This window comes from Echinops telfairi, unplaced genomic scaffold (genome assembly GCF_000313985.2).
Source record: "Echinops telfairi isolate 266 unplaced genomic scaffold, ASM31398v2 ScPeMD7_7473;HRSCAF=8511, whole genome shotgun sequence".
NCBI lineage: Eukaryota > Metazoa > Chordata > Mammalia > Afrosoricida > Tenrecidae > Echinops > Echinops telfairi.
Genome location: NW_022111377.1, coordinates 8,600,875 through 8,612,417, shown reverse-complemented (window position 1 = coordinate 8,612,417; position 11,543 = coordinate 8,600,875). Strand labels below are relative to the sequence as shown.

General features: G+C 39.7%; 2 protein-coding genes across 3 annotated transcripts in view; one reads left to right on the top strand and one right to left on the bottom strand.

The window, feature by feature from the left end:
* The window catches only part of TASOR2 (transcription activation suppressor family member 2), an 84,250-nt gene extending 82,651 nt beyond the window's left edge, over positions 1–1,599 (top strand). Inside the window, exons 22-23 of the mRNA XM_045285588.1 lie at positions 699–880; positions 1,481–1,599. Of these exons, the coding sequence (XP_045141523.1) occupies positions 699–880; positions 1,481–1,599 (301 nt within the window). The remainder of the gene's footprint in view (positions 1–698; positions 881–1,480) is intronic.
* Positions 1,600–8,001: 6,402 nt separating this feature from the next.
* LOC101650685 (rab GDP dissociation inhibitor beta) overlaps positions 8,002–11,543 on the bottom strand; it is a 134,139-nt gene continuing 130,597 nt past the window's right edge. For both annotated transcript variants that reach the window (XM_004712619.3, XM_045285609.1), the window contains exons 11-14: positions 10,481–10,652; positions 9,300–9,444; positions 9,049–9,103; positions 8,002–8,960 (exon numbers count right to left, since the gene is read on the bottom strand). In XM_004712619.3, coding sequence (XP_004712676.2) covers positions 8,814–8,960; positions 9,049–9,103; positions 9,300–9,444; positions 10,481–10,652 — 519 coding nt within the window. In that variant the 3' untranslated portion in view covers positions 8,002–8,813. The remainder of the gene's footprint in view (positions 8,961–9,048; positions 9,104–9,299; positions 9,445–10,480; positions 10,653–11,543) is intronic.

Here is an 11,543-nt window from a genome sequence, read left to right as displayed (position 1 = left end):
AAGGTGAGCATCATGGAATGCCAGTTTAATAGAACAAAGTATTCTTGCATTGAGGGAGTACTTGAGTGGAAGCCCAATGTCCATCTGAGGTAGCAAAAATTTTAAGGAGGTGAAAAATTAAGATCTGGTATCATGATTCTAATGAACATGATGGTGATCTGTGAAAATATATAATGCATATTGAGTGGATGTTTTGAAGTGACTGCTGGGAACGATTGCCTTATTGTAGTAGAGGGTGCAGAAAGATGTTACTAGAATTTATGAAAAACTTGGCAAGCAACAGTAAGGTGCCAATGTGGTCTATTGGAGTAAGACCGTAATTTAAAATCTGTACAAAAAGAGTAAGTATGGTTTTGATGGTTTTCGGCAGTTTTGTAACAAACAACTCCCTTAAAGTGTGTGTATCAGACTTTTCTCTCACAAGGCATGTTTGAGTGTTCAGTAGTTTTTTGTTGGCTGGTGCTGTTTACAGCATCTACAGGACCGTCACTGCCAGGCTTGCAGGACGCCATGTGTCTCAGGGAAAAGAACAAAAGGGACAAGAGGAGAACTGCGGAAGTGAATGTTTTTACACAGGTGGTTAAGAAAGCATACCGGGAAGTTTAGCAGGGAAATAAACTGAAAATTACGATTTAATCCACACTAAATGATTAGAAACGTATATGGGAACCTAAACTTAACATTTCTGTGTTTTTCAGAGCGGATCCTGTGGCACATAAAAAGAACTCCATTGTGAAATCCTGCCAGAGTGCAAGTATTGTTGAATTGCTTCCTTACCACCATTGTGACGCTATGCTGCCAACGACAGCAGAGCATGTGAAGTGCCTGTTAAACCTGCAAGTTCAGCGCACTGATGTGAGGCTGGCTGTGTTCCTGACAGGTAAAGTCGTACCTGAGTTCTGCCTGATTTCTTTATTCAGCTCTTACCAAAATAGGTCTGCTCTAGAAATGCTCTTTCAAGTGCCCTTATGAATGCCATAAAGTAAGTCTGTCTACCCACTGGCAACCAAAAATGAACTTTTAACCCAGGGCTGGGAAATCCACCTAAGGTGCAGGGTTGATGGAATGCTGCTTGTGAATTTTACTATGTGAAGTTTAACAGTCTCCTAATACAGTTCTTTCCCCTGAGTTTCATCAGCTCCTGCTCGTATTGATCTACTTTATACTCTTATGTTTTATTTGAGTTTTATCCAGTGTCCCATTCTCCTCAAAGAATGACTGTAGCGATTGGTGATTTTCAGTATATCACCACCACCTACGCCACAACCACAGCCCCATGGAGGCAGCTGCTTGTAAAGGTTCAAATATTTTTCCTAACCTTGAACCAGAAACTTGTCTTTTTACCTGAATTATTAGAGCCTCCAGATTCATTTTTTATATGACGTTCCTCTGCTTTTAAAAAATATGTACTAGTGCTCCTTGTCTCTCTCTCTCTCTCACACACACACACACACAAAATGGCTTTTTTTCCTTTTTGCAGACAAACCTGCTGTTTCCAGAGAGCTGTTTGAAAATATTGGAATCCTGGTTACAGATGTAAATACCTTTATTGAAAATATACCAAAAGTAGCAGCTCCATTTAGGAGTAGCTATTGGTAAGAAAATTTTTTTAATCTCTCTCCTATTTGAATGGAATTGCTTACAGCAGATGATGTGTCTGTAAAACTCTGAACTGTATATACATCATGCTATAAGTTTAAAATGGTTATTTGGGTGAGAACTGCTATTAGTTTGGCTTAAATGAAAGTTTCTGGAGTATAATTAATAACTGAATTACCTTGCATCACCCAATTTGCTTTATGGATGCTTAGTTGTGCTTTCAGGAGAAAAGATAATGTATCCTTAATGTTGTCTTCCCTTTGCGATATTTCTTAGTAGTTTTAAAGACAGAATTGTTAATTTTGTGTTTATCCAGGTGATTCAGCTGCAGCTTGCCCAGGCATAGATGACGGCAAAGGATTAGTATTTTCACTTTTCTGTGGAAAACTCTGGAGTACAAATGAACCACCATCTCATATTTGTAACAACTCAATGTTTTATACTCTAATGAAATTATCCATTTCAGTTTAAAAATTGTGGCTTCACAATGCCATAGTAGTTGTCTTTGGGTTGCTGTGTTATATCCAAATATTTTAAGTTATTTCCATTCTTAATGCCTTCAAAGCTATCAATTGAGATTAATATTAAAATAAACATAGTAACATGTTTACTCAATTGAAGCAAAAATAAGTCTTTTTTTAAGAATTAGCACTTTTTTTTTGGCATGGTAATGTAATGTCAGCCAGATATATGTAATGCATGTAATGGTTTCTTTTAAAGGTTTTATTGCTCTTGCAAAACTGTCATCATAAATGAATTCAGTTACCAATATTCAGGCAACACTACAGTTAAGCTTTTTACCCAAAATGGTACAGATTTATAAACTGTCATTTTTCACTTACTTGGTTTTTGTACATTGTGCACTACAAAATCAACCTTGTAGAAGAAATAATTGTATTATTTATATTAGAAATAATTTCTACAGTACTCTTTAAAAAACCAAGAAATGAGTTTGTAAGATACATATATTTGGAGCAGAGTTTTTGTAACTAATTTGTTTCCTTTTTTAATAAAGACAACTTAAATTTTTTTTTCACTCAATAGTTTTCACAGTGACTTTACAGCAAAATTAACTTTATACAGAATGTTATCAATTTTTAGATTATTTAGCATGGAAAACTATCTTCCGAAGGATCCCTTCCATCTACAGCATTTGGCCCTACTGTTTTGTCTCTGTACCAGACCAGCTCGCTGCTTTGTCGTGTGTACCTGCCTTCCCAAAGTTAAAGTACACTGAGCAGCAAGTGTGCACTTAAAATTTCTCACTTGGCTTTAAGCAGCGCCTCAAAAAGTCCTTGAAATGTAGAATTAAAGGATATGCATTTCCCACCAACATTGTGAATGAAGCTCCTTTGTGTTACTAGGTGCCAAAGTTGGCTCTGACCCCTCGCACCCCTGTGCACAACAGAACAAAATGCTGCCTGGCCCTGCGCCGTCCTGGGGTGTTCCTCTGCCTGAGCCCATTGTTGCTGCCACAGTATCAATCCATCTCATGGAGGGTCTTCCTCTCCTTCACTGCCCCTTTATGTTTCTAAACATGATGTCTTTCTCCAGGGACTGGTCTCTCCTGACAAAGGATGGCCAAAGTGTGTAAGAGAAGTCATACCATCTTGCCTTTAAGGAGCACTCTGGCCACACTTCTCCCAAGGTAGATTGGTTTGTCCTTCTAGCAGTCTACCATATTTTATTCTTCTCCAGCACAACTCAAATATAGAAACATCTTTTATTCAGTCTGCTTGGTATAGTTCCTCCCCTAGACAAATATGCTAATTTTAGTATGTGTTGTTTTCTCAGAACTGACAGTTTTGTTTTTAACAGTTTATTAGCACTTAATCCACATCATTTCACACAAATAATTCAGTTACCTCAGAGTTGTACAATTGTCATCATATTCAATTCTGTAGAATTTTCTTCTTATAGTCATTGTTATTCATGTAATTACTTTTTTCTAATTGTGGGAAAAATATACACAACAGAACATTCTCCAATTCTACAACTTCTACTTGTGTAAATCACTCATTGATTATACTCTTTGTGCTGTACAGCCACTATTGATATCCTTTTCCAAATTACGCTACCACCATTAACATAAACACAATGCCCCCATGCAACGTTTTCCTTCACCTGTCGTAATCACTGGTCACATTTGGTTTCTTTTCTTTGCTTCTTCATTTTTTTCTTGATAAAGTATTCACATATTATATACTTCCATGGCTAAACTGCTTTTATTTTTATTATAAACCAATTTATTGGGGGTCATACAGCTTTTCACAATCCATACATACATCGTGTCAAGGCCATTTGTTGTCATCTTTCTCAAAACATTTTCTACTTGAGCCTTTGGTATCAGGCTCATTTTAGCCCCTTCCCTCTCCCACCCTCATGAACCCTTGATAATTTATACTTTTCCATGTCTTATACTGTCTGATGTCTTCTTTTACCCACTTTTCTGTTGTCCATCCCCCAGGAGGGGGCTATATATAGATCCTTGTGATTGGTTCCCTTTCTACCCCACCTTACCCTTACCCTCCTGGTATCAATACTCTCATTATTGGTCCTAGGGTTCATCTGTCCTGGAGTCCCTGTGTTCCCAGTTCTTATCTGTACCAGTGTACATCCTCTGGTCTAGCCAGATTTGTAAAGTAGAATTGGGATCAATGATGGTGGGGAGGAAGCATTAAAGAACTAGAGGAAAGTTGTGTTTAATCGTTGCTACACTGCACCGTGACTGGGTTGTCTCCTCCCAAAGACCCTTCTGTAGGGGGATGTCCAGTTGCCTACACATGGGCTTTGGGTCTCTACTCCGTACTTCCCCTCATTCTCATTGATAAAAATTTTTGTTCTGGGTTTTTGATGCCTGATTGCTGATCCCATCAACACCTCGCGATCACACAGGCTGGTGTGCTTCTTCCACGTGGGCTTTGTTGCTTCTCAGATAGATAGCTGCTTGTGTATCTTCAAACCTTTAAGACCCCAGATGCGCTATCTTTTGATATCCGGGCACCATCAGTTTTCTTCACCACATTTGCTTCTGCACCAATTTGTCTTCAGCGATCGTGTCAGGAAGGTGAGCATCATGGAATGCCAGTTTAATTAAACAAAGTGTTCTTGCATTGAGGGGGTACTTGAGTTGAGGCCCAATGTCCATCTGCTACCTATGGTTAAATTGCTTTTAAAATGAGTTGTATGGTCTCACTCAGTTCTAGTGCTCCCTCCCCTCCTGCATGGTTTGTTACCCTAATCCCTTTTCCCTCCCTAACTCCCCCCCCTCCCCTTTAAACCCTTGCATCAGTTATTAACTGTATGCTTCTATTCCTTTTGTGCTTCACAAACTGGGAAACCCAACAGAAACAATAAAAACAAAACAGTGGTAATAATAGCAATGTAAAAATACAAATAATGAGTAAAGGAAAAAAAACACCATCAATGTTTTAAAAGCCAGGGAATAAATTTTTGTCATGGAACAGACAAGAAATACTTGAGTCTAGAACAATTCAGGTTGGGTCAAGAGGGAGGTCAACTGATCAAGTATCAAGTTCAGTCCATAATAATCCAGTTTACAGTGATCTGTCTGATAGTAAAGCTGTTTGAGTCCTTTGTGGCTAGAGACCTGCCAGAGGCATAATATGACCAGATTCTTGCCAATGTCCTCCATAGCCTTCTACAAATTAGGTGTTCACAATTTCAGCTCTGATACTTTTCCCATATTTGGCTTTTGTTGTCATCTGTGGATCACACAAACTGAGGTACTTCTTCCATGTGGATTTAGTGGACTCCTCACTTACGTGGCTGCTTGTTTGAATACAAGCCCTTAAGACCCCAGACACTATTCCAATTGATAACCATCTGCTTTCTTCACTTTTCTGTAGCACCCTACCTTCAGTGATCATTTCTTGAAGGTGAGTCTCGAGCAGGGTCATTACCAGAATTGTTCTTGGATTGGGGCTCGAGTTAAGTGGGAGCTCAGAATCCACTTGGTTGTCCACAGGTTATGCTTGACTCTGGTTTGATTTGACAGTCGTATTACGACAAAATCAAAACCCTTTAAGACCAACTATACCAACAACAGCAACAAACCAACCAGCAAACGAAAAAAGGTAATAAAAACAAGATCACACAAAAGGCAGGAAAACACAAACCCACAGAAACGAAAACTAAACCATTATCAATCATCCCCTGGAGTATAAGACAATTACACTAATAACACCAACAATTTTTCCAATGACAGAGCTCCAGGCTCTATTGATATGCAGGAGTCGGGAGTATAGTTCCACCATGACCCGAACTAAATACATGGGGCTCTTTCCATTGGACATCCACCAAGCCAGCGATTCCTCCCAAGGTGTAACGACCACCACCTGCAGTCCTGAGGTGCCCATTCTCTGCTTCCTCCCCGATCAGTTCCCCAGACCAAGGATGTAGGCATCTTTGAAGTGGGGCTTAGTTCATTCAGTAGAGCCTCTATGCTGTCCTGGTATAGTCCCTGGGTTATCCTGGGCTATGCTATGCTGCTTGCTGCCTGCCAAGGTCTGACCCGTATCATCCCATGCTTAGTCCTTGGCGTGGTTCACTGAGGGTTGGGTAGAAACATATCTGAAGTGTCTACCCAGGAACATACTATCTGGTCCATTGTCCCCCTAGGTTTCTTAGAATCATTTAACATCCCTTCTCAATGAGATTGCTTCTCCCCATTCACCCACCATACTCACCAACAGAAATTACCAGTGTCTTCTCCAAAATGTAAATAAATGCTCCTGTCCCCTGGTCTTAACTTGGTTATTTTCCAGCAAGGTTCTCCTTCCAGTCCTGTGGAGGGCCCATTGATGTCACAGCCTGGCCTTCCTGTTGTATAGCATCAAGTGGGTGGTCTTCTCCCTTTCTCCCCTGGAGCCCAGAAAATGAGGTGGCCACCTCCAAGGTGAGTCTTGTGAAGTGCAAATAAGGGAAGTTCAGTGCCTGTAGGTAGCCTTTCCTCCCCTTTTGTTCAGTATTGGTCCCTAAGAATGTTTTGCCTGATAGTACATTAATGTCCTTTTGTGACTGACTCCACTCAGCATAATGGTTTCCAGGTCCTTCGTGCTTTCTGTTTTAGGGATGCCTAGTATTCCACTGGGTGACTGTACCATAGCTTATCCATTCTAACACATTTAGGCTGTTTCCAGTTTCTTGCTTTTGTGAACTGTACTATGAACACAGGAGAGCATGCATCTACTTGTTGTCCCTGTATTTCTTTAGGGGACATGCCTAACAGTGATGTTGCTAGATCATATGGGATTTCAGTTCGAGAAGTGACAGTTTATATACAAGGCCTTCAGGCACCTGTAAGTCCCATCTTCTTGGTTTTACATACCACCTTTTTTAGTTTCAATACTTAAACCACATTAATGCCACCCTTAGGCTATGAATCAGCTCTCCAGAAATTATGCCTTAGTCAACTCAGTGGATAAAATGTGAATGTTTTAGTTTATTCCATTCACTTGTTACTAACTCCGCTTATGCCTTTGCCTACATTAATGGTTCACAATATGAAGTAATATGAGGTGCAAGGAAGCATTTCCTGGAATTTTAGGTAATTTAACTGTACAATTAAGGTAGTGGATCCTATGTGAGTAACTTTCCCTCGAAGTATCTGGAGACATTGACTAGAGGTGCTATTGGCATCTAGTAGGTAGAGGCCAGAGATGCTGAGTACCCAAGCATACAGGACAGTTCTCAACCCAGGTGTCCAGGGATTAAAACAATCCCTTCGATATCTAAATACCCACCAAAATTACTTTCCCAATTCTGGATCTGTCTGCATCCAAATTCCGATTCAACAGGACCCTACATAGCCTGGGCAGAGCTGCCCCTGCTAGTTTACGAGACTTAAATCTTTGCAGGAGTAAAAAGCCTCGTTTTCCTCCCACTGATCAGCTGGTGGTTTCAAACTGCTGACCATGTGGCTAGCAGCCCAATGCATAACCCACTATACCACCAGGGCTCCGAGTTATAATTCCGTTTGGGAAAATTTAAAGGTTCTTAATATGTGTGGGAAATAGCATATATTTCTCTATATATAACTATCAAAGGGGGGAAAGAGTGACCAGCAAAAATTATAGCATCAGTTGTGTGAAATATTAAATAACGCACTCATGATTTTGCTATAGGCAAACTATCTACGGCAGTACTTGGATTTGTGTGGAACAAATTATGGTCAGTCAAGAATATAATTTGGGATCTACTCAGTGAAGCCAGGTGATGGACTTCTTATCCTCCATTTAAGCTAGAACGTGCATATATACTCAGCTACTGAGTCTATCTTTTCACTCTGAGATCTCTGGCAAGTTTCAGCTCTATTGAAGGATGTAAGCAGTAGCCGTCTTAAACGCTGGCACCGAAAGGCCAATGAACAGTGCCACAGTATTGGTTTCCAGAGTTTGGCTTTATTTTGCAGTACAGAAATCATGTGGAGCCATGTTGAGGGAGACATCATGGAAGCAGAGGCTCGGTCAATACTGCATTGCAGCTTGGTCCATTGAAGAAGCCACACCTGGGATATAAAAGATGCTTCTACGGTTCACCTGCTTGATGTTAGGTTTCTTACCACTTTAATCTAGTAGATTGAAACACCATATGGAGCCATTAGCCACAGAGGCATCCCCCAAATGACTCCCAAAATCAGTTGTTTGGTTAGAATTCTGTGCCCTCATAAACCAAATTTGTGGCTATGCTGTTTGGGCATTGTCATAATACTTAACACAAAATGTAAAGTTATGTGGAAAACGTGAGGGATGCTTTCCCAAATATGAAATATTGAATTTAGAATCTCCTTAATGTCAAGAGGACAGGTGGCACCATGGGTTGTTCTGTGTACTGGTCCAGCCCTGCACATGACTGCAGAGGTTACACTGATGGAAAGACCCAAATACTGTATCAAGATCTCTGTATCAGTATCACAATGCTGTTTTAAAACGATTTCTTCACTAGGGGGCCGGGGAAGCCCATCCTGGGTTAAATGGAACAGAACATGGTAACCTGCCAATTCTCAATAGCCACTCCATGAAAAAGTTAATACATGATATTAAAAAGATGAAGGGAGGAATATTTACTGATATAGTACTCTTCAATATCTCAGTTCTGATTACAAAAGCAGGCCTTACAATATTGATTTCATACAATATGCATTGTTTGCCAAATTGTAAATCTGTTCTGTTAGATAGCAACATGTACTGCTGTTAGTCTTCCCCATAGATGTCATTTTTCTTGCGCTTCATTTCTTCAAAGTCAAACTCTGATCCTGTCATCCTCATATAGATGTTCTTAATGTCATCACAGGTTGTCTCAAAGTGAGTTGTAGCATCATAAGTACGGGAAATAAAGATCTGGAAATAAAAATTACAAGACATAAGCCTCTTTAAGGAAGTCTCCCCAGTAAAGCCTTATGATACTTATTTCTGACTCCACACTCACCTGGCTTTCGGTTCCCAAATCTTTTGGTACAAGCAAGTCGCTGATACTAACAAATCTGGAGAGGACAAATAAGAGGTTAGCAGGCCCCATCCTCAACCATTGCTCTGTGTGAATTTCAAAATCTAATAGGACAAGACTGGTAGAGATAGGAAAATAGCAGCCATTTTCCTCATGCTCACCCAGCCAGGGGGCCCAGATCCAATGAGTTCCATCAGTATGTGAACTGACTTAAATGTGAATGTGTCACTTACTTCTGTTCAATTGGTTCCAGGAGCTCCAAAGCTGGTCTGATTTCTTTCTCGGGCTCCTTGGTTTCCACAGTGGTACTAACTATGGCAATGTACTTCCCTTGTGCTGCCACATTGTGCGCAGAAGAAATCATGCAGACATAGATATCTAGAGACAAATGAAGTCATCTCATTTCCTCAACTTTGTGAACCTTAAGACAAACACTTGTACACCTAGGTTTCACCCGATTCACCCTGGTGTGAGTTATGATCTTTCTGGAACGGATAGTGTCTTCTAAGCTTGTATTCTACATGACAGTGAACAGGGCCATAGATAACATACTCAATTTTTTAACAATTGGAATTGTTCAGATTTCAATGGCAATACATTATTGGTCTCTTCCCAGCCGTCATAGGTAGTAGTACAATTCCTGGCTAAAACATTTAACTTTTCCCTCTTTGTACTCTGCATTAGAAATGGTGCTGGATAGCTAAAGATTGATTTTTCCATTTATTACAGTAACACGTGATTAGAGATTAATATAAAGTATTCCTTAGTTGACATAATACACTTAATATAATTACAGAGATGCTACTTTGTCTGAACACCACTCCTTCAGCACAACTAAAAGTCCCAATACAAGAACTAGCTTTCGGACTCCTTTCTGGAGTTATGCCGTCTCCCAGACCCAGAGACCATGCCTGGGAACGACTGAAGCTACACCCCACACTTGTTTGCTTTTGTGATATCTGTGATTGGTTATCTTCATAGGGCTAAAAAAAAAAAAGATACTGCAGATAACATTTGCGTTCCCTTTAAGTTGAATTTTAGATACTAAGTAAGACCATCTACATACCACAGTTAAAGCAAATAGATTAAGAATGATTTCAATAATGATACAAATGTGCTTGACACACTGGATGAATATATGGATTGTGATAAGAGGTGTAAGAGCCCCAATAAAAGTATTAAAAAAAAAGATTTCAAAAACATTCAGTTGACATATAATGACAAAAAGCAGCCATGCCATCCATGCAGTGAGGTCACGAGAGCGTACGGGCTTGGCTGTCTTCATCCCTACCCTCTTAAGTTCTACAGTTGAACTAATGTCTCTTCACTGAAATGCAACATATAAAATTAGGAAATTGGGATGAAATACCAAGCAAATTATTCTACCAAAGTCCTAGTGGCCATCAAAACTCACCTGACTTCCGGTTGACTTGGTTCTGTGGAATAATGATCTGGCATGAGTTGGCATCATTGGTGTTCTTGATCGGATGACTCAGGATACATATAACTCTGATCACCTGGCCCACCTTTTGTACCCGGTCTTTTACATAACTAGGGTCACAGATGAGCTGCTTACAGCGAGCAATCTGTAACAAAACATTAAAAACTTGGATATAATATTCAATGTCTGCAAAAATTTTAAACAGTACATTGAATCTAATAAATATAAAAGTTAGTGTAGAATTTATTGGACTAGACTACAGATGAAGGCCAGAAATAGTTTCCCCCCCCCCCATAGGATTTAATTTTACTTAGAAGCACAAACATTTGCAGAAATGTCATATTTAATTTTCCATCAATATGTAATAAACATCCTAGTATATCACCAGAACTTCACCCCATGGTAGACTTCAATTTCACACAGTAATTAGAAAAGGGATAATTAAATGACTTGGAATGTGAGGGTCTATAAATCTGGAATGCAAATTTGTAATCCTAAGTTTGCTAATTAGCACAGATCTTTACTTATCAGGCAGAAATAGTTTTTCTAGTGATTCCTATACGTTCTCTCTGAACACAGACTCTAAACCTTATTTGGGAAAACAAACAACTACATTGCACAGTGTCCAGAAACACACATCTCAGAACTGGGCAGATCGGGGTTCACCCAACTCAAAGGATTACTGTGATGATTCAAGTTAATTGTGTACATAAGGATTGTCATACTATTTAATTGTACCTTATCTACAAATGTTTGAATAGCTGGTCTAACTATCAGAAGGAATTGCTATCTTCCTAAGGCTATGCTTCCCCCAAAGAAAATATTAGCTGCAAGATCAATGGTATATATAACCTACAAAATTTATAGTGGTAGCACCTCCTTCTCTCTCCTGTCAAAGTCCATTAAGTTTTCGAAGAGCGGCATCTATGTGCAGTGAAGAATGAGGTGCAAGGAAGCTCTGGAATTAAAAGGACTTTGAGACAGCGTTTTGCGTATCCCCACCTCCTAAACGCCGTTATGCTTGTTAAAGTGGACC